Source organism: Onychomys torridus, chromosome 4 (assembly GCF_903995425.1).
Source record: "Onychomys torridus chromosome 4, mOncTor1.1, whole genome shotgun sequence".
In the NCBI taxonomy this organism is placed as follows: domain Eukaryota; kingdom Metazoa; phylum Chordata; class Mammalia; order Rodentia; family Cricetidae; genus Onychomys; species Onychomys torridus.
Window position 1 is genome coordinate 86,991,837 of NC_050446.1, and position 23,809 is coordinate 87,015,645.

Below are 23,809 nucleotides of genomic sequence, written 5' to 3' on the forward strand. Positions count from 1 at the left end.
GAGAAATCCAAGGCAAGTAAGGTTGGCTGTTTTTCACTTTAAGGCAGGTTAAACAAACAGGCTGAGTGCACAGTAGGAAAGCAGTCTTAAGTCTTCAGTGACCTTAAGGTGTATTATTAACTCTGGCTTTGAGGACCAGCAAAAGCCTCAGTCTCTTCAAACGTAAGAATTGCTTTTATAATAATGCATAGCCATATCCTCCAAAATAATCAACGTAATAAGTATGTTGTTCTGTATTTTTTTTTTTGAGGGTCTCACTCTGTAGGCTAGGCTGAAGTCTTGTATACCTTTTGCCTCAGCCTCTTAAGTGCTGCAATTACAGGCTTGAGCCCCATGGCCACTGCTCTGAACATTTTCCTACACTTCACACTTAGTATGGTATACATGCTTTCTGCTTTCACTGCTACAAAGGTCTTTGAAGGGATAAGCACTCATGTTAGAGGATGTATTTCTAAGCAGGCTCACATGGCTGTGATGCTCAGGGAAGAACGGGTTGGAAAGTGGAGATGAATGAATTAATGATGATCTCGAAGACTCTCTGACATTGCCATTTTTAGCAACTGTCAAGCACCCTGTAAACAGAACACGCTCTTTCTTGAGTCTTGATCATCCGTGGCGACAGACGCAATTCAAAAGCTATTCCAGGAGCAATCTCACTCCATTTTTATTTTTGTTTTCACCTCAAACTCTGACAAATTCCTTCTTTAAATTGCTAACATAATTACATTATCGGAAACGACTAAAGCTGATATTCTAAGAGAAGAGTTTCTTTGTCAAAGTGAGTATAATTTCCTGTAGCCAGGAAAGCAAATACACTACTCTAGTGTTAATGTACATATTTATGCATATGTGTTGATACATATGTGTGTGTATGTGTAAAGACAGTATGTATGCAGAAGATGTTTTTTTTCCCAAATCCTAAATATGATTAAGCTCATTCATATTACATTAAGTGCAGCTTGTATTATAAAGGTAAATGCTAAAATGAATATCAAATTCCTGCCACACATGGGAAATAACTCCAATGTCAGTCATGTTCTCTCAGCTATTTTTTCCATCCCTTCTAGTGCTCCCCGATTGTAAGTTTCTCAACTTCTCAGGGTAGCACCTGGGACCCAGACAGAATAGAACTTTCGAGTGTTAGTTGGAATCAGATTATAGGGTCAGAACTTTCAGGCTTATTCCTAACCCCTTGGAATGAGTTGAGAGGATTCAGTTCAAACTCAAACACCATTGGCTATTGATACAATTAGTCAACAGCACCTATAAAACTGTTAAAGATCAAAGCTGCTGATCAGTGGGAGAACACTTGCCTATCAGGCAATCCATCCTAGGCCCAATGTCCAGGACAATAAAGCAAAGCAAAAGAAAGCACAACCAAATGTCACCACCACCAAAAACTCCTGAATGCAGTTCAGGGCCTCTAGACTGCTGACCACATTGATGTGCCAAGAGGCTGCTACCCCTGTGGAGAGCATGGGAACTCCGAGCAACCCCAAACCCATGTGTTTCTATTTGGATGTTCCTGAGTTGTATTCTTTCTAATAAATCAGCAACCATATGTGCTTTGAGTTCTATGGGGGCCCTAAGGACTGGAATACCTTACAGGAAAAAAACCATACTGAGAGTGGAAAGAGCTAGTCCCATGAACTCTGGACTTCCCCAGAGAGGGTTTTCCCCCACCCCAACCCATCTTTCACTATTGCTAACTTGAGCCCTCAGTTAAATCAAATTTGCACATTTCCTGGCTTTTGTTTCCTTTCTCCCTTCCCATATAAACTAGAGCATTGTCACAGCTCCAGAGATAGATTGAGAATTCCTCTCCTCAGTTTCAGTCAAAACTGTAATAAATTCATTCCCCCATATTAACATGGATTTCTCCATTTTCTCTTATTATGGGTTCTGACCCAGAGCCAGGCCTTATTCACTATGAATCATTGTGATGCAGGGGTCAAGAAATCCAAGTTTATATTTATTTTGCACAGCACAGCAAGACTGTGGCTAACCTGGTCACCTCCTTATAACATTTTGTTGTTGTTGTTGTTTTTTGTTTTTCAAGACAGTGTTTCACTGTGTAGCCCCTGGCTGTCCTGGAACTCACTCTGTAGACCAGGCTGCCTTGAACTCACAGAGATCTACCTGCCTCTGCCTTCCTAGTGCTGGGATTAAAGGCATGTGCTACCACCACCTAGCTTTAACTTCACTTTTGTTAAATTTGTTCTTAGACAATTTCCCACATGTATGTGATACATACTGTCCATTCTTGCCCCCCCCCCCACCTTCTTACCACCTTGCCACTTCCCCTCTTTCCCACAAATATCTCTTTTATGCTATTATCTATTTGTTTTGTGATCTGCTGGGAATAAACAAACCATCTTGGTGACCATGGGCTTAGAGTTATCCTTTGGACCTGGTAGGCTCAGCAGAGGGCACAAAACTAAAGACAATAATCCCTCCTCTCCCAGAATCTATTAGTATCTAATCATGCAGAAGTAAAGGTGGGTCCCTGTGAGCTACTCTCTGTTCATGGACAGATTGTTGAAATGGCAAATCTTGTGTGGGCTCAATGCACATGACTTCAGTTGTGAGTTAGTGGTTGCAGTATTTTATGGTGATATTTTATTTGTGCTGAAATGTGATTTTATTTGTATGTTAATAAATAAAGTTGCCTGAAGATCAGAGGTCATAGCCATTAAGCAGAAGTCTGGCAGTGGTAGCACATGCCCTTAATCCAGTCACATGGAAGGTAGAGTCTCTGTGTGTTCAAGGACACAGCTAGCATGGTGACACATGACTTTAATCCCAGTACCAAACATAGAAACCTGGAGGTCTGTATAGACAGGCAGTGATGAGGAAATCATGTGGTTGGGTTTACAGCCAATGAGAAGGCAGAGCAGAAAGGCAATAAAAAGACAGGATACAGCAAGAAGGTCTCTCTCTCTCAGGGGAAGGATGGCAGTGAGTGGTAAGATAAGGTGGTCTTAGCTCTTGGCTACTGCTCTGATCTCTGGGCTTTTAACTCTGTATTTGGCTCTGTTTTCATTTAATAAAACCGTTTAGAATTACATCTATAGTATTTGTTAGTGATTTCCTTTTAAAAATCCTATACAAACATTCTACTACTGAACTACCTACATTCCTAACCCATGGGTACTCCATATATGGCTGGTGTTTGAAGCTGGGGCATTCTTATAGGATTATAGTAACTCTAGGTAGAGTCAGAATTAGTGTACATTGTTGGGTACCCTGTTGATATTGAAGTGGAGAACCAGCATGGGAAAACAATATATATTTAATTGTAGGGAGAAAGAAAGCAAAGGTCAAATATTACAGTGTAAAGTGGCACATTTGTGTATCAAGTTGACAAGGGATGGGTTTGTAATGGTTAATTTTAATTATTAACTTGATTGAATTAAGAAATACCTAGGGGTGAGATGGAGAGATGGTTCAAGGGTTAAGAGCACTGACTACTCCTCCAGAAGACCTGAGTTCAATTCCCAGTACTCACATGATAGCTCACAACTGTCAGTAACTCCAGTCCTAGGGTATAAAACAATCACATGGTGTGCAAACACATGTGTAGGCAGAACACCTATTCACATAAAATAAAAATAAAGGCTAAAGCCAGGTGGTGGTGGCACATGCCTTTAATCCCAGCACTCTGGAGGCAGGGAAAGGTGGATCTATGAATCTACAGAGTGAGTTCCAGGATAGGCAGGGCTAAACAGAGAAACTCTGTCTCAAAGGAACCCCAAACTAAACTAAAATAAAAAAATAAAGATTCAAAAAAGCATTTAAAAAGAAATGCCGAGGGTATTAGTGAGGCCCAGATTTGTGTCTATGAAAGCATTTCTAGAGAGGATTGTATGAGAGGAGAAGACCTACCCTAGAGGTAGGTGACACCATATCCTGGACTGGGGTCCCAGACTGAATAAATAAGGAGAAAAAAGGGGAAACCAATGGAACCATGACATTCTCTTTCTCAGCTTCTATCCACCCAGATGTAAGCTCCTACTACCTCACCTTCCCTCCATGATAGTCTGTGTCTCCTCAAACCTTGAGCCAAACTAACTCCTTTCTTAAGTTGTTTCCCGTCTGGTCATGGCCTGGAGAGAGGTAACTGATGCAGTAAGGGGCTTCAATACTCCCTTCTAAGTTTCCCTGAACATATCTGTGCGTACTCTACAAATACCCTGCATTCTTTACAGACATATAGGACCACAGGCCTTCATATATCTCAAATTACTGTTTAACCATTCATTATATCACAATTAAATTTCATATGCCAAATGAATATATTTGGTTTGGATAAAGGATGACTCATACAGAAAATTTCTGATATTTTAAGAATTAATTTTCTTAATTGTGACATTTGAGCATTTCAACTATTGAACATCCTGAAGACACTGTTTCCTGAGGACTTTCGCCCATAGTCCCTCTTTCTACAATCCTCTTGTTTTGGACCTTATGGTTCCTAGCCTCATACTCCTTGAGGGATTTGCTCAGATGCTGCTTTCCCAGGAACATCACAGTAAAGGAACTGCCACTCCATTCTCCCTGCCTCTCCTAATTCTTTTTACTTCTCTCAACATGGTTTTACTCTGTTTTTTTTTTTTTCTTTCTAATTGTCTGTGCCTCTTTACTCCCAGAATGAATGCTCCTATGCTGAAGAGTATGTCCTCTCCCTTAAGGCCTTGAGGAGTGCCTGGCACAGTCAAGGACATCCACTGAATGAGTATATAAGGGAATAGAAGAGGGTCCGAAATGAGTCAATGCAATCCTGTTCAACTAGCTCCTCCTGCCTCCTAGTGGCCCATGAGGATGTGTGTCTCAATCCATACAGAATCACTGGTCAAGGAAATCACTCTACATAGGCTCTGACTACTAGTGGGGAGACTGGTAGTGGTAGCTGTGGATCCCTCATCTCCCTGACAACATGATCATCTTTCCATGCTATTTGATTGCCCAAACCAGCCTCAGAGAGCAGCAGGCAGCTTCCAGAGATCTTCTTCGTACCTGTTGTTGTCCACATAGCGGATCAGCATGGGGTAGAAGGCATAGAGGTCCCTGCAGAGGACTGCAAACTCATCTAGGATGAGGAGCTCAGCCTCCTGGGTGTCCCCCTTGCCGTCAGTCTTCAGTTGCTCCTCCTCCTGCACGGTCTTCACTGCCTTCTTCTTTAGCTTTTCCAGGGTGGGGATGAAGTGGCTTCGCAGCAGGTCAGGCCTGGCTTTGCTGATGATCGGCTGTGCATACACTGCATTTGCAAACAAAGCATCTTACTCTCATCCCATGTATTGCGACCATTCACGACAATGAAAGGTGACACTGAGGAATCTGTCAACCCAGGATGGTACCTGTGTCTAGCTCCTTCCTTTAATCCTCCCTTGATACTTCCCTCTCATGGAAGTCCACAGTGGAGGTTGGGCATCTAGGACCACTGCAGGAGAAGGTCCCAACACTATCATCTCCTCCAGTCCACAGGAGCCCCACCCTACATGAATTCCTCATGTATGCATGGCCTATGCCATAGCTCTCCTCTCCCTAACAGACTATCTTTTGTTTTTGTTTTTGAGCTGAGGATCGAACCCAGGGCCTTGTGCTTGCTAGGCAAGTGCTCTACCACTGAGCTAAATCCCCAACCATAACAGACTATCTTGCATCATCTGACAGTCTGTCCATATTGGTTGTTCTACCAGCTAGATTTTATGACCCTGAAAGAAGCCTTTTTGTTCATAGCAGTTGGTACTGTGCTGACCTGGGAGCAAGCACTGGGTGTGTGCTTTCTATTGAGGTGATAGATATATCAGTTACCCTGATCTGTCATTACACATAGAATATGTGCACTGAAAGTCACACTGTACCCCACAAATATGTACAAATATTATGTGTTAAAATTAAAAAATATATACACATGCTTTCCAATTATTTCATTAAAAAATGTGCCCAAAGCATTATAGCCCAGTCAAGTTCTAAGCCCTCAGCATGGGCATCTTCTTTGGGCTTCAATGGAGGGAGGTAAATATGGGCTGGGAAAGACTGGGGCATTGCTAGAAGTAGAGAAACTGAACAAGAAATTAGTGGGCCTGCAATGTTGGCCTTTTGTTAGAATGATGGAAACCTACATGTTCTACCCTATTTCTTATATCCCACTGACTAGATTCTGATTATATTATTATGACTTAAGCCAGCTGAGCTGAATAGTCTGAATATCAGAATTGGGGTAATTGCAGGAAAAAAGTAAAATGAAATGAATGCATCCTAAACCATTGACAATGGACATGCGAATGTCCGTTTTGACATTTCTTTAGCTTAGGGAAATTCAATTAAGAACAGCTACATTCCAGGAGCTTTTCTTTTTCTTCTCACGTTTCCTTATGTTTTGCTTTTCAAATAAAAGAGAAAGAGATGGCTTCACTCAGATAAGGCAAGGGTAGCTTTTGGATGACATGTATTAGCTAAGGAGTCCTGACTTCTCTACACTCTCCTACGCATAGGACTGCTGCTGTACCTAATTGAGCTTGAGGTTACTGCTTAAAACTTGTATTAGTCACCAGGAATTAAGTGGCCTTACTGAATGAGATCTGGATTTGCTGCAGGAAAGACATCTTTAAATTCTGTTTCCATCAGTGGCCCTCAGAGTAGTGACAGATACTCTTGGGAGCAGCCTTCTCTAAACTCAGGTTTATAGATAAGAACCCATCAAATTACCTTATGATTAACAACCGTTTTAGGGTAACTGGTAATAAGGGGCTGTCTACTCTGCTTATAATATGTCCACAGGGTCTGTGTTATCCAGCAATCAAAATAGTTACAATTTTAAACTCAGCTCATTTCTGAGACAGAAGGGAGGTAGGAGTATTTCTCATTTGTTCTTCTAGTAGTCTATGTGTGTCTATTAATTTGCTATGAAAAGTCACTGTGCAGTGTTATGCTCCCTGTAACCTAGCTTTGGCAATTCATGGTATGGGGGAAGCTGTGACAAGTGGACTCCATGATCTAAACTGAAGTTGTATCAAAAAGAATGATGTTCCACAGTGTTGAGCTCCCCAGACTCTAGTTTGACACATAGGATGCTAAATATTCATGGTTCCTTGACTGGGGGAATTACACTCATTTTCCAAAACTTCTCCTCTTTTGGTTGCTTGAGGAACAGAAAATTGGCTAATAACATTCATTAAGAGCCTACTGCATGCCAGGAGTTAAAGAGGGATACAAAGAGAGGAAAAAATCAACAAAACAAAGTGCTGCTATTATTAGCTTCATTCAAGCCCCTCTTAGAAAGCAGAAAGTGAAATACCAACTCGGAAGGACATTGAGGAAATTAGTGCAGCCAGGATGGAAGCTGGTATATTTGATACAGAAGAATCAAATGCAAAGGGTTACTTACCAATAAACTATAGATAAATAGTAACAGAAGAGCAACAGATTTCTTAAGCGCCCCAACAAATAAGGCAATGATCATCACAGTTAGTATAGCTGATCTAAAGGGCTCCTTGGATATTTGAGGGGCCTGGATTAGTAGGGGAGCAGGATTGGAGGAAAGGCTTGAGGAAAGTATGCCCATTCAGTTTACTGTGCCGTTTTTGTTTGAGACAGGATCTCACTTGGCCCAGGCTGGCCTTGAATTCCAATGTAGCCAAGGCTGGCCTTGAACTTCTGATCATCCTACATCTACCTTGAAAGTGTTCATATTACAGGGCTGTACCAAAATACCTGGTTTTTGCACTGCTGGGGATTGAACGCAGGGCTTCACATATGCTAGGTAAGTACTCTACAAACTGTGCTAAACTTCTACCCCTCAGTTAAGTGCTAAGCAAACAGGAGGTAGAAGATTAAAAAACAGAACAGAACTTGCTCAAAATAATCATACAACTACCAAGAGTTAAAAAGCAAACCTGGCTGCTTTCACTGCAGGGTCAAAGAATGGGAGAAAGGGCATTGGTACCTGCAATGCGCTTCATCCAGGAGGCCTCATCAATGCCCAGGTTGTTGTTGATGATTTTCAGGATGTTGCCCAGGATGAGGCTGAGGTGTTCAGAGGTGACCTTGGTGCAGCAAGGCCCTGTGCCGGGGGGCAGGTTCTCAGGGCCCCGCTCCCACCAGTAAGACAGGTAGTTGCAGAGCATAGGCAAGATCACTTCAATGACATGGGGCATCTCCGTATACCGGGCACCTGACTCGGCCAAGCTATTGATTTCCTTCATCAGACCTTCCAGCTGGGGGATGTCAGGACACATTTCTTCCACCTTGTCTGGCATCCCCAGAACTGACCAAGAGAGTACAGGGTGAAGAAAGAGACAGTGATTCAAAGGCACAGTGATGGAGCAAAGCCTTCTTTTGGTTTTTAGATATGAATTTCCACTGCAGAGCCTTAAAGAAATGAGTTTGGATGAAAGCAGCTTCAGGACTCAAGTTGTGCGCGTAAAGACTTGTAGTTTCCAGGGGCCTTTTCCTAAAGGTCATACTGAAGTTAGAAACATAGAGTTAAGCAAGCACCATGGAGATACTGCTGAGGTGTAGCACGTAAGACAACTTTGTGACAAACAGATTCTTGGCTATTCCCTTGGCCTGCCTATCGGACCTTGGTGTGTCCACTGCCATAGAGGTGGCCTCAGGGGTAAAATAACTCCTCAACATTCAGGTGCTGGATGATAGTTCACTCACCCAGATCATTTCTGTACTGCCATAAAAGGGGAAGGAAAACATCCATCAAACACTCCTGCAGCTAGACTAGGGACTCTAACATTTAGCATCTCGTTGAAAATACACTGAGGAAAAAAAATCATGGATTGATTTTCTGCTTTTACAACAGAAATGATCAATAAGCTTAGGAGATTTAATTGACTTCCTGTCAGTCATTCACTTTGTTGTTTAAGAAAGCATATTTACAGGGACTTGTGAGCTAACCCCCTTTTCTCCATTTCAAATGACTGAGGTTACTTCACTGGATAAGGACAGCCAGCATGAAGTGAAATTAGAATTCAACATTATACAAAGAGGATTAGGAGACTTTTTTTTTTTAAAGTAGAAATAACAACAAAAATGAATTATCTCTTTTGTTTCCTTTAAGTTAAGGAATACTTTTCCCTGCAAGACAGATGGAAGATTTTAAGTGTCTTTAGGTTCTTGACAGAACAGGCAGGTAGACCACTGGGATACAATACAGGACCTGGAAATAAACTCATGCAGTTACAGCCACCTAAATTTTAACAAAGCTGTCAAAAACACACATTGGAGAAAAGGCAGCCTCTTTAACAAACAGTGCTGGAAAAACTAGTTTTCCACATGTAGACACATGAAACTAAATTTGTATCTGCAGTGGTTTCAATGAAAAATATCCCCCATAGGCTTATGCATTTGAACACTGGGTCCCTCATTGGTGGTGCTGTTTGGGGAAGTTAGGGAACCTTTAGGAGGTAGAGCCTTGCTGGAGGAAACATGTCACTGAAGGTGGGATTTGAGGGTTTATAGCCTCACTCTATTCCTACTTGTTCTCTCTTCCTTTATGCAAATAAAATTTTATAAGCAGCTTCCTGCTCTTGCTGGCAGGCCATGCTTTCCCTGCTATTATGGCTCCAGCCCTCTGCAGCCATAAGCCAAAATAAACTTTTAATCCATATGTTGTTTATGGTCATGAGAAGTAACCAATACCAACTCTCTAACCCCTGTAGAAAAGTCAGTTCAAAATGGATTGAAGAGTGTAATGCCACCTGTGCTCTAAGGAAATGCTGGTTGTTGGTGAAGTATGCACCTTTCTTGCACTTTGCAGCAGAAAACATGGACAACAACCTGGGAATCCTGGGAGGTCCTCACAAACAAGGTGATTTTACTATTTACTTCAAAGTAAATAGTCTAGTTCTGAGCAGTCAAACTTTCCACCAGGAGCTCCGTGTACAGAACAATGCCAACCAATACAGAGGCAACTGACACACTTGTTTGCTGTTAGACTTGTGAATGAGAAAGCTCATGTGTTGTGTTGGAAAGTCACACAGATAACTACATCACCATAGACACTTCTTCCTCCAACTTAAGAAGAACAAGGAATTGCTTGAGGTTGTAAAGAAATAGCCTACCTCCATCTTAGGCTTAAAAGCCTAAGTAAGACAAACTAGGTTCATTCCTGTTTATGGTTAAATCTCTTTTTCAAGGACTAGGATATACCTTACCTGTAACCTTAACTATAAATGGTTCTGTACTGCCTGTTCCAGGAATGGCAACCATGTCTTTTTTCAAAAAGTTGTTTATAACCACCTTGCAACCCTACCTTTGTTTCAAAAGGTTATATGACCACCTACAACTATCTTGCTACAATTACCAGTTGTTACGGCTACCTTGTTATGCCTACCTTGCAACCATGTCTTTATTTCAGGAGGTTGTTAGGGCTAACTTGTTATGCTTATGTTCTGCTCTTATAACCACATCTATTTTGCTCACCAAATCCTCCATTTGGAACCCTCCTACCCTTGAGCTATAAAAGCCTTATTTTCCTCATATCCAAGGCTGACCTCTCAAACCCTGCCTTAGGGGGAACAGCCTGTGTACATAATTTTAAAAAAATCTCCCTTTAATTAGTTGCTTTCTTTAATTAATTTGGCCATGATGATTTGGGTTGGTGGTCTTTCTCCTCCCATCTTTGGGATTAATAGTTGGTGCATTGGAGTCATGATAATGATCTTTAGAAATTATTTATATGTACAATAATTGGTCCTTGAATGGAACCAACATTTATGATTCAGAAGGTGTTTTGTGCTCCAAATGCCACACAATAAGCTCAGTGAACTCTGATGAATTAGCTAACTGAAGTCAGCCTCAAATGAGTTCTGCTGGCAGCAGACACAAGAGTGTTGGTAAAGTCACTAGAACACACTGCCCTTGTAGGTCATAGATAATGGTTCTCATGGTGGGTTCCTCTCATCTAACACAACAGAGATGCAGGACCTCAAGCCCCACTCTAGGTTACTGAGTTAGAAACACCACTGAGAGTGGTAGGGCTTGGTGATCTTTAACACAATGATCCTAGAGTACTATTATGTTCTCCTAGAAGCCCTTTATCCAAAGAGCTCCTTGATGATTTACAATGGAATTGGACCTCTTTTCTCTGTGGTGGCTGATTATTCCAACAGGGTGTGGAAGGTAAGCAAGGTGGCTAGTGACTGGATGTTTCCATCAACCTAATACTCTGATTAATAGGCTACATCCATGTGACTAAGGATTTCTGCCATTTTGAAAAAGTGCCACAAAACAGTATTAACCTTTTCTTAGGTATATCTTAATTCTGGGTAGGAAATTGCTACAGGTTCTTAGAGTGCTGAGGCTTTTAATATAATTAACTCTACTGGCACAACACCAATAATCAATTAATAGAGATGTCCAATTGATGGAAGGTTTGATGCTATAAATCAGTTCATTCATTTAAAAAACATGTCATCATGTTAATATGGCACCTTAAATATCCCTTCCTCTCCTTTGTTCCTTAGGCCACCCATTTTGTAATGAATGAAGTCTGCTATCTTATGGCCCCTTAAGCTATCAGTCATTCTCCAGCTAATTCTGTGTATCCAAAAATACATATTGATGCACATATGATTTTTAAAAGAGCCACATACATGCTCAGCATTCACATTTTGCTTATTTAAACCAATAGCAAAAGACAGGAGACTAGGGTGCCAAGTCTCTCAGTGTGTTACTGGTGGAGAAAGGAATTAAGTGCAAGGGAACTTTCAATCCCCCTAAAAGGCAATGATGTCTCTAAATGACAGTCTGGGCTTAATTCAGACTGCACATGTTTACATGCAGCATTCCTCGGAACCTGTTAAATGGGTTTCTGTCTGCCAGAAAGAGCCACTTCCCTTATTTCTCCTTGCCTCTGGTGACTGGGGCATCTGGTTCTCTACTGGTGAATACCTGTGGCATACATCAAAGTCTACATTAACCTCCAGTCTCCACTGTTATTCTAGTTCTAATAATTCTACCTAAATTGTTCTAGGGACCCTTTCTAAGGGCAGGATGTTCTTATTATGTGAAATAAGAAGCAAGAGGGGATAAAGCTTCTGTGGCTTATCACTCTGCACTCTAGGGTAGAAGGATAGTGGTGACAAGGTATGCTTAGGACCCCATGACAGTTTGAGAAATAATACTTGAAACAAATGGAATTGATATGGAGTGTAGCCATTCACTTGTAGTATATATCCATAATTTAAGAAAATCTTGGCTCAAGATGGGATGGATTCTAATATAAAATGATTTACTATGTATCTTTCTTTCTCTTAATATCTAGGTCTATAATTTTGCAGTTTGGGCTTCAGATTTCATCTGTTGGGACCCAATATTTAGTAAAGATAAATATGGAAGATTTTCTGTTCTAGTTTGTTAACTTGTGACAGGGTAAGACAGTATGGAGTTTCCTCTGTTTTGTACTCTTTTTCTTTTTTTGTTTTTCGAGACAGGGTTTCTCTGTGTAGCTTTGCGTCTTTCCTGGAACTCACTTGGTAGCCCAGGCTGGCCTCGAACTCACAGAGTTCTGCCTCTGCTTCCTGAGTGCTGGGATTAAAGGTGTGCGCCACCACCACCCGGTCCTGTTTTGTATTCTTGCTGAGGCCATTTTAAGTTTAACTAGAATTTGATCTTCTTGGTGGAGAACACTATGGAAAATTTCCCAACTCTATTGTAGGAACCTGAGATCAAGATGCCATAGCTAACTTATCTTCTGTGCAAACCTCCCTCTCCAGCTAACCACTTATCTTAGCTTCTGTTAAAGTGTTTGCTTGCACAAACTCTCTCTGTGCAGCTGCCAGCAAGATACCAGGATGTGGTTTTTGCCTTTTAAACCCCTTACCTTAAACACTTGGCACTGATTACTGAGTGTAGTCCTAGCTGGAATAAAGACTTTCAATGGGCTAAAAACTGTGTCTGAGTGGTCATCTCTAGTGGGCTCCCCATAACAATATTTAACTAATATCACACTGAACCCACACTGTAGGAGGATTGTAATTTGATTTGGACTTTGACTATTGGTTGTTTTCCAATAAATCTATCAAAATAGGCTATGGGCCAGAATTGTCCTATGCACATAGTTTACCAGTCTTTATTATAGAATTTAGTGCATGTCAATGCTACTGTTAACAGAACCTCTTCCTTGTATAACTGCAATTCCTTCTGGTGCTATTCAATGTCTTATTTTCCATGATGGAGAGAATATGTGTTCAGTACTCTTTGAAGTATAGCCTCCTCTTGAAGAACATACTTACGTGACTAGTGTACATATGCCCTGTTGTGATGCCCCTCTGAATAAAACCTACTGTAAGGTAGTCATACCCCCAGGTACAGCTCAGAAATGGAGACCTGAGGCAGATAAAAGACCACAAGGTTTTGAGATGGCAGGAAATTAGAATCCAACTAGGCTGTTTCTTCATTGTATGAAAGAGCTATCAAAAGTCTAATGATCAAAAAAGTCTCATTCAAGCTCATTTCTCCAACAAGATAGAAACATCATCTGGTCCCTAACTCTGACCTGCTGACCTACTTTCACATTGTGAGGATTAACTTTGTCAACTTGATGGGATTTAGAATCATCTGTAAGTGTGCCTGTGAAGGCATTACCAGAGAAGTTTTGCCAAGGAGGAAAGATCTACTCTGAATGTGGGCAGCATCATTCCATGCACTGGGGTCTCAGAGTGAATAAAATGGAATGTGTGATGGTGCATAGCTTTAATCCCAGCACTCAGGAGGCAGAGACAGGCAGATCTCTGTGAGTTTGAGGCCAGCTTGGTCTACAGAGAGAGTTCCAGGATAGCCAGGGTTACATAGTGAAACCCTGTCTTGACAACAAACAAACGAACCAACAAGAAAGTGAATGGAGAATCAACATTTGTCTCTCCTCTTTCTCACTGTGGATGCAGTGTGATAAGCTGCCTCATACTTTTTCCTGCATGCCTTCTCTGCCTTAAACCACAAGCCAAAATAAAATTTCTTTCCTTGTGGTATTTTATCTGGTACAAGAAAAGTAGCTAACAATATACCACATAAAACACACTGCAGGACTGCTGTTCCATCCCTGCCACCTTCCTGGCTATTCCCCTGGGTTGATGATCTCTGTGAGAAGATACTTACTAGACCGCTCCCTGGGAGTCTTGGTGTTGAAGACTGAGAGGGGATTATAGCGGTTAAGGCTAGGCTCCAGGAATGCCACTGGGATGGCAGCTGCCAGGGAAGCCAGACATTCTCCAAGAGCAGGACGTTGCCTGGAAACAAAGAAGTCCATTTAGAAGTGATGCCATCTGTATGCTGACCCCACACACCAGTTAGGTCCCCTTCTCAGGATGTCTCACACTACTTCCTTATGGTTTAATGTACTGGGTATCCTGAGGCACTGTAAGGCTGCATGCACTTTCTCTCCCCATCTTTATGCAGATATTAATGGTGAGTTCATTGCTTTGAACCTAGTTTGTGGTAAGACAATATGATATACTGTGGGGGCTGTTATAGGACCACCATAACAGCCTGCTGGAGAAGGAACTTGGAACCCAAGAGTCAATGCCATACTACTGAAAATCTGTGGAACAGGTTGCCAGTTGTAGGATTCCTTTCCAGTTCCCAACCTGTCACCCTTCACTGTGTGGACAAGAACCAACAATTTCAACAGCACCAAGAAGCTGGAATGTAAAAAACATAGATTCTCTGAAAGTAGGTAACAAGGATTTACAGAGTTGGTAGCTTTTTCTTTTTACAGAAGAGTAAGCCATGCTGGCCTTAACCTTTGTCTGCTAGGTGGTGGAAGTCCTTTCTCACTAATATAGACCAAAGACAGAACATGTATTCTATATAGAACCCTGAAACAATGCAATTCAAAAAAGCCGGATCTTGCCAAACTAATCATAAGGATTGGCTTCAACCTGCAGCTTTGTTAGAGTAAGAGATGCATTTGAGTCGAATTTTAAAAATGTAATCCTAACTGTTTCTGAATAAAATGACTGGATAAGGCCATTGGAGTAGACTTGGAGTCTGCAGGGCAGCCTGAGGGAGGACAGATTGGCCCTGCTTGAGATGCAGGACTAATGTGCTGACTAGAGGGAGGAGAAAGGCAGAGGGTGGCTGAGTGGGCATAAAGCTTTGGATTCACTGGAAAAAACCCACTCAGGCTTCACTTAGGATTTTAAAAGGGATCTTTTAAACTACTCTAAAGAATAACTAATAGAAGTAATTTTTACCCTTTATCATCTCAGGCTTGGCTTCTATGAAATGGACCTCTTATTTGCTATGAAGTATGTAAGAAGATAACTTTCAAATCATCCCTGAAGGACAGGTCCTTAGTCAGACCATCACCTCCTAGCTGATGCACATCTTTCTCCTCCAGAGAAAGATCTGGCTGTCAGAATACTTCTGGCTCCTTCCCCTGATCGAGGTAGACTTCACAGACAGAGCAGTACCCTTGGGCCAAACCAAGACCCCATGCCTGTGTACCAATGTTGCCTGTGTCTCCTCCAGAGATGTGTCAGTGGGAAGAGGGAGAGCTGTGTAAGCCACTGAGACCAAGGCCCCTTTTCTGAGCATCCTCTAGTCAGGCCCATTTCCCTCAATTGTTCTCAGCACCCCATCTTTCTTATTTGCCTTTTTGGCCAAGTTCAAGAGGACAGTCCACCCTGAGGAGAAGACCATCACTTTAACTTCAGATCTGAAATGGCCAGTACCCTCAGAGGACAAGGAGGTAAAATGGGGGAGAGTCCACGAAGGGTCATTTCACAATGTTTACCAGCAGAGTAGTCAATAACAAGTTATAGGATGTCTCTTCTGTATTGCTTTCAAAGAAGAGAATAAGGAAGAATGATGGGGAAAGGGATGTCACAGGGGGAAACACAGGTGCAAGAGTGTCTGGGAGACACTCAGGTATGAAATGACCAGGCACGATCCCAAGTCTGAGGGCCAATTTTAGTTGATACTGGGAAGTGGTGCCCAACCTGTGGTTCCTCTACTTGCTCAGTGGTTTTACTGAAATTAAAGTTATGAGCTCATGATCATGGGTGTTTGGAAAGTTAGGCAGCTATAAAGTTAAGTCTTGGGGGAGAAGATAGTTGAGAAGTCCCAGTTGTATAGGGCTGCAGTGACAGGGACATGGCCCTGTCCTCTCTGATATTAATTACTGAACAATCTGAGTCACACCAACTTCTCAACAGGGCATTCTCTAGTCAGGGGCACATGCAGATGCTAATTAGCTGCTCAGCCAAGAGAGATAAATAACAGCTCTCCTGGCCCAGCTGCTGCTAACACAGTAAAACCCAGAAGTCTGACAATTAATACTTCTGGCTGTGAAATGCCAGAGAGAATGACCTGGGGCCTCCAGACCCACAGAGTGATGGAGCTAGGCATAGACTTCTCCAGTCATTAGTGTCCTCAGGGGGCAATGTAGGTATGGGAAAAGCTTCCAGGCAGGGTATGGGCTGTATAGTTATCTCCATAGCAATGAGAGAGAGAGAGAGAGAGAGAGAGAGAGAGAGAGAGAGAAAGAGAGGAGAGATTTGTTTATCATTGGAAACTACTTGTTTTTCTTTAATCTTTACTGCCAAGTAGAGTATTTTTCACATGATAGGTAAGTCAAGTGTGGCTGATTGGAAAGGTTTCCATATGTATTTCAGTATATTACTTCCAATTTTCCAACTATGAGGATTTCTTTGTCAATATCTTAACTATATTTACATGATGCAGTAACAGTGAGTCTCTCAAATGCCTATTGTCAGGGACACAGACAAAGAAATTACAGTATATTAATAATACTGTGGTTTGAATGAAATAGCCCCCATGGGCTCATAGGGAGTGGCACTATTAGGAGATGTGACCTTGTTGGAGGAAGTGTGTCACTGGGGGTGGGCTTTGGAGTTTCAGAAGCCCAAGCCAGGCCCAAAGTCATTCTCTCTTCCTGCTGTCTGCAGATCCTAATGTAGAACTCTCAGCTCCTTCTCCAGCAGCATGTCTACCTGTGTGCTGCCATGCTTCCTGCCATGATGATAATGGAATAAACCTCTGAACTGTAAGCGAGACCCAATTGAATGTTTTCCTTTGTACGAGTTGCCATGGCCATGGTGTCTCTTCACAGCAGTAGGAACCCTAACTAAGACAAATACCTTATATACATACATGCTTCATGATTTTAAAGTTCTATCCTGTATACTCCCAGTGATCCTATGGAAAGGAAGCAGCACATAACAGAGTAGAAAACATCAGCAGGGGCAGGGGAAATACAGTAGGGGTGGGAACAAAGTCCTAAATGGGAATATTTATAAACTTAGTGGTTTAGATATGTGAGCTATCCAATCAGAAATTGTTGGTCAATGGTAGCCATGAGGGTAGATGGAACAAGCATTTAAAATGTAAAGTGGGGGTGGAGGTGGGGGTGGTGAGGGTGGGAAGGAATACAGTTTTCATTCAAAATAAAACTACTATTGAAGGGTATTGAAGTACCAAACTTGGTTTTCTGAAAAATCTTCCCTGAAACCTTTAAATCCATTAAAAAAAAAAAAATCCCCTTATTAGAGAACTCAGGGATTTTGCATAATCAAATAAACAAAGCCCTTACCCTTTGAAATTCAATATCTGAAAACCTCACAGGTCAATGTAATTCTCTATATTACTTTCACTATTCTGAAGGAAAGTTCTTCACTCTTTTGATGACTTTTTCTTTCCACAATCAATCCCATCACTATGGTGACTGGAATCTTTTCTAACTACAAGGCACATGCCAGGTACAGCTGGGCCAAACACTTAGTGATTCCTCTGTAAAGCAAAAGATATTCTTTTGTCAAGAAAAGTTTAGTTAATGGTTGTCATTCCAAAGGAAACTCCCTTTTCCAAATTCTGGTGATTAGGCAAAAGCCAGCATTCCTCAGGAACTTGTGAAGTTGGTTCCCCTCTACCAAAAGGAGCCATTTCCCTTACCACTGGCAGAAGGGAACAATGACTGTCTGTGGCCTCCAGGCTCCCTCAGTATCACAAATACCTTTACACATTTCAAATTCCATGCCATCACACTGGCTCTTTTTCTGCTCTTCTCACCTCCTCCCTACCTTAAACATCTCCACCTCACAGGCTTCCCTCCCCACAGCTACTTTCTTCTTATAACCCTGCTATTTGGGCTATGTTCTCTCTTTTGCCCACACTCTCTGTCTTCCTCTCTTGTTCTTTCTTTTTGTGTTTCGCTCCCTATCTCTGTGTTTTGTTTCTGTTTCTCTCATGGCCAGGTCTGGTCTGCTGGCCATCATTGCTCTGCTACTTTCTCTATCTTCTCTGGACTCTTCTAGATGCATCTGGTTGTTCTCTCTCTTATATCTACAAGAAAAACCTTCCCCTTAACCATACCATGGAGTATTCATGACATCAGTTTATACAAAGGTAGTAGAGAAATGCTGGTTTTATTACATGTTTCTCCCTAAAACTCAAAATTTAGGAAATTGAAAAGAAGTCTGGATCTATGCTGAAATTACAGTATGTATCATAACCCAAAACCATAAAGTAACTACCAAATCAAGTGAGGGTGCAGAGATTAAAAACACACTCTCCAGATGGGTCCTTAGAGATAACATCAGTTAAGAGCACTGGCTACTCTTTGAGAAGACCTGGATTTGATTCTCAGCATGCACATGGCCACTGATAATCATTTGTAATTCCAATTTGAGAGCATCTGACATCTTCTTCTGACCTCCTGTGGTACCAGGTATGTATGTGGTACACAGTCATATATTCAGACAACACTCACATATGTGAAATAAATAAATGAATTTAAAACCAACCATAGTAATAAAAACCCCAAATCCATACTTTCTAGAATTAGAAGAGTGTGAGGAGGTCTTTGGAAGTAAATACAGGAGTTAGAAGTTGCTTGAAATAGTGAGCATTCAGGGTATGTGAAGGCCATGGAAGACCTGGTGGACAATATGTACAAGGGAAGCTTCCATCTTGCAGAGTAAGAGCTGGGTCTGAGAATGGTATGTGCCTGCCATTCCTGTCATCTGTACCAGACAGGAGAAACTGCAAGGGTACAATGGCATGGAAGGAAGGATGAAAAAGAACTTGTCTTATAGCTGCAGCCCTAAAATCCCCAGAGGATGAACATACATTAACTCTCTCAGAAAATCCCCTGACTTCAGCGTGCAGAATTTCACCCACTCCTCACTTGGCTTAGCCAGGACCTGAATGGGATGCCGCACAGGGTAGAGAAAATGGCAGACTTGAACTTGACAAAGTTCTCTACTATTGGATTTTGTTTTGTGAATTAGCATGCCTTTCACAATTAAAACTAAGAAAATAGACAGACAATACCCACTAGCTGTGCCAGCAGCACACTTCTGGGATTCTAAGTCTCTAGTTTTTCAATTGTTTCATCTCTTTAGTCCAATCCTGGCTAGCTAGTCTTATGCAGATGTAGAATACAATACACAAACACAAACATTCCCAGGCCTGTAGCTGAGCAATAACGCTGCAATGAACATGAATAAAGTACAAAAAGCCATGGAGAAACAAGTCTTTCTGGTCTGACATTTTAGAGTTGACCTTTTGTTTACTTTTTTTAAAAAGAATAATGTAGAAACTGTACAAAAAATTATATAAGGTTCCTTGGTGTGCATGTGTACTCTCTCTCTCCCTCCCCATCCCTCCCCCTCTAATTGAGATATCTCCCCTAAGTGAAATTCTGTGTTAATGGGGAAAATCATTTTACTGATCCTATTGGTTAAAAATACATGTTTAAAATTTTCATCTCAGGGCTGCAGAGATGGTTCAGTGGTTAAGAGTACTGGCTGTTCTTCCAGAGGACCTGGGTTTGACTCCAACCACCACATGGTGGCTCACAAGCATCTGTAATTCCAGTTCTAGGGAATCAATAAGCTGGGATGTGGTGACACACATTTAATTCCAGCACTCAGGAGGCAGAGGCAGGTGGATCTCTGTGAGTTCAAGGCCAGCCTGGGCTATATACAGAGTGAGTTCCAGGAGAGCCAGGAGGACTACACAGAGAAATCCTGTCTTGAAACACACACACACACACACACACACACACACACACACACACACACACACCCTCAATATATATCAATCTATCTATCTATCTATCTATCTATCTATCTATCTATCTATCTATCTATAAACACACACACATATACATATGTTGACTACAAAACTCTTTCTCCATATTTTGTGGAAAGCCAGGCAAATGTAAAGACATAATCATAAAGCTTATTTAATCATTAGTTCTTCAACTAGCTTCATGAACCCTGAAAGCCATTTGGAAACTGTGGTTGTAATGAAATAGACTTATTTTCAATTTATCCCTAAGCCAGATTTCAATCCACTAGTTTAGCTCTTAAGTTCTTTAAGGGACAAATTCTCATTTTGTTTGACTGACACCATTTTAATATATGTGTGTTTCATTATGAAATGAGGGTCAGGTTTTAGGGTGTTTGATACAAGCTTCATTTATAGGTTCATGATAAGTAGATCCTAAGGAGTATTCAGAATAAATTACTTGGAGCAGATCAAATTCTTCCAGGTTTGCTTATTTGATAGGTGAAAAAGGAAACAGTCCTTCAAGGATAAAGCTAAGTCTAGAAGTTTTATCATTCTGATTTTACCCCTGGATTTAAATAGAACAACGCAACATACCGTATCTGACTCTGGAAAGCTAGGGGTCGCTAAAGCTTCCATTGCCACAGGCAGATTACAGAGACAAAATTAGAACCTAAAATCTCTACAGATAAGCTTGTTCAGACTCAAGATTATCAGATAGCTTTTCTGGTTCCAAACTGTGCATTGTTTAAAACTGTAGCTAATCTGACAGTTGAGAATGGTAAAGGTCCAAGGGTGTATCACACAGAGACTCATTAAACACTAAAGCAACTCCCTTAGGTCCCTGAGTGTCTCAGCAAGCTATAACCACAGGAACTCTGGAAGCTAGTCAGAAACTGATAATGAAGTAGACATGCCTTCAACAGTTTTTGGCTACCAGCATATGATTTTGCAGAATTTTATAGCTCCTGTAGTCATATATATTCAGTAGCTTTCTCCACAGAAGCCTTTGATCTGATTAACCTCATTATGATGCTTTACATTGCTACAAAATTTTCATAACTCAGCTGTAAAGCTACCATTTCTGATCAGTGAATATTTATGTTTGGCTGGACTGAAAAATGTTAAGTGTTTCTTTTTTAATTTTAGTATAAGGGGTGGGGGAAAATAAATTTTTACATAATATTTTATTAACCTTTAAGAATTTTAGCTGGGCGGTGGTGGCGCACGCCTTTAGTCCCAGCACTCAGGAGGCAGAGGCAGGAGAATCTTTGTGAGTTCGAGGCCAGCCTGGGCTACCAAGTGAGTTCCAGGAAAGGCGCAAAGCTACACAAAGAAACCCTGTCTCGAAAAACAAAAACAAACAAAAATTATATGTGCATTCATCATTTTCCCACTTCTCTTCTTTCCTCTAAACCCATATGCCCCTTCTTGCCCTCTTTCAAATTCATGGACTATGTGTGTGTTTTCAAACATAAATAAAAACTCTCAGTTCTCAGTCTGCATAATGGTACTTGTATACATGTTTTTAGGGTTGACTGTTCGGTATTGAATAACCAATAGGTGTGCTCTTCCCAGGGGAAGACTATTTCTCCTGTCCTCAGCATTCCTTGGTTGCCTATAGTTCTTTGGGTAGGGCTGAGGATTCCTGGGCTATCCTAAGTTCACATTTGCATGTTTATTGTTGTCCTTGTTCAGCACATGTTTAGGCTGAATGTAAGGCCCCCTCCCCAACAATATTTTTCTGAGCCACATGTTTTAACTGAAAAAAACAAGCAAGCAAAAATTAAGTACCTTTCAACATAGATGTTTTTCCCAGTCCCAAGGGAATAGAGGCTGCACAGAATGTGGTAGCATGAAATCTGCACGTCACTCACTGAAACAAAGAAGAGACGTCATAAGCAAATATCAACTCCAGCTCCAGCTCCAGCTCCAACACATGGAAAAGCCCATGAAGAAAAATATTAAGGCAGGCATTAGTCAAGAGCAGACGACTCCTCTCTCTTGTTCCCTCATCCCTGCCTCTGTAAACTCGTGAAATACTGTTCAAACTACATACTCTTTTGCTAGTTGCTGGGAAACACTGATAGGAACATATGCTTCACCAAAGCTGCCCAGGTCATTTGCAGAGCTGCTGATCAAGATCACAAAGCTTCATGGAGAAAGGAATCATTTGGCCAATGGCGCCTCCATAATAGGTCACTTATCCAATAAAGGAAGATTGTATATTCCAAATTTACCAAGGGTAATATTGTCTTTCTTTGGGTCAAAGGATGAATAAAACTCAAAGCTTCCATGTCATGTTTGATCATTTTCTAAGAAGGTCCATCCAACTGCCATGCTTTATTCAGAAAGGGAAGGAGAGAGGAAGAGAAGAGGGGAGGGAGGGAGGGAGGGAGGGAAGAAGGGAAGGAGGGAGGGAGGGAGGGAGGGAGGGAAGGAGGGAGGGAGGGAGAGGGAGAGAGAGAGAGAGAGAGAGAGAGAGAGAGAGAGAGAGAGAGAGAAGGGTGGAGAGAGAGAGCAAGTTCTCAAATTTGCTTATTTAAAATTTTCTGCTGTATTTAAAAAAACTAGCCAAATAGTAGCATGAGCTCACCTTATTTTCTAAAGGAATAGAGTTCTGAAGGAACCAAAGAATGTCATCAGCAGGCATCATACCCCCAGACGCATCTAGACCTCATTCTATGGCTAGAACTATTTCAACAAAACCAGAACTAATTTAATATTTTATTTTCTAACCAAGGAACTGCCTTGTTTCTAGGATATAAAACTCCTACCTAGTGGGACTAACTGATGGAAGACACAGTGTGACAGCTGATTAAATTAAATTATATGGCAGTGTTTAAGCAATACTGAAGCTTGATGACATAATATGAACATGGTGGGGATGGGGGATGGGGCTGGACACATTGCTAAGTACAAAGCAAAATAAAACTAACTGCAAGTTGAAAAAAAGATGAGATTTTAGCCTTTCCTTTGCTCCTGGTACCAGTGAGTAAATTAACATGGAGCACAGTGTCTGGAAACCCTGGTAGCAGAATCTGAGGTGTATTGCTCAGATAACCTTTTCAAATTAAATGGAAGCATAATAGCTGGTAGCTAGAAAAGCAGGTGGGAAACTGGTTCATAATGAAATTGGAAAAAGATGAATATTCTATACTCAAATTAAGGGATTTTTCCCCTTTTCCAAGAGTCTATCACTTAATTTTTTTTTTAATCTAAGAAAAGTATGGGAAATCTGTCTTTCTATTCTGCCTTCAAGGTCAACATAAGTGAGTGGGTCTCACATCTGTCTGTGGCAGTGCATAGACATTGATGACAAACAGCAGTAGGACTCACAGAGTAGATCCACCCCAAACTGATGCTGAGCGATGTGCTCAAAGATGGATGTCAGGATGGGAAGCAGAGCCACTGTGGTGTAGTTAATATTCTGAGAAACACCTTTGATCTGCGTTCTGGAATGGGTAAACTTCCCCAGCTTCAGGTTTTCTGAAGTCTTCTCTAAGTCTTCTGCTGCATTTTCAAAGAATGAGCGCAACCCAGCTTTCACCAGCTCTGAGCCTGACTTCATGACGGTCCTGTAAGGAAACAGCAGACAAAGGCAGGCCACAATTGGACTGTGGAATCAACCTCCCCTTACATGGTGGTGACTTGTAGGCAAACTGGGCAGGCAGTAGGTACTCTGGTCACCAGAGGAGAATGTGTCAGCTGCACTGGAATTGTCTTGTTTCCATCTGGAAAGGAAACCTGTACCACATGG

General features: G+C 41.5%; 1 protein-coding gene across 1 annotated transcript in view; it reads right to left on the reverse strand.

Moving 5' to 3' along the window:
• Ryr3 (ryanodine receptor 3) overlaps positions 1-23,809 on the reverse strand; it is a 521,956-nt gene that overhangs the window by 67,049 nt on the left and 431,098 nt on the right. The window contains 5 exon segments of the mRNA XM_036183838.1: positions 5,017-5,257; positions 7,949-8,269; positions 14,113-14,243; positions 21,844-21,925; positions 23,389-23,627. Coding sequence (XP_036039731.1) covers positions 5,017-5,257; positions 7,949-8,269; positions 14,113-14,243; positions 21,844-21,925; positions 23,389-23,627 — 1,014 coding nt within the window.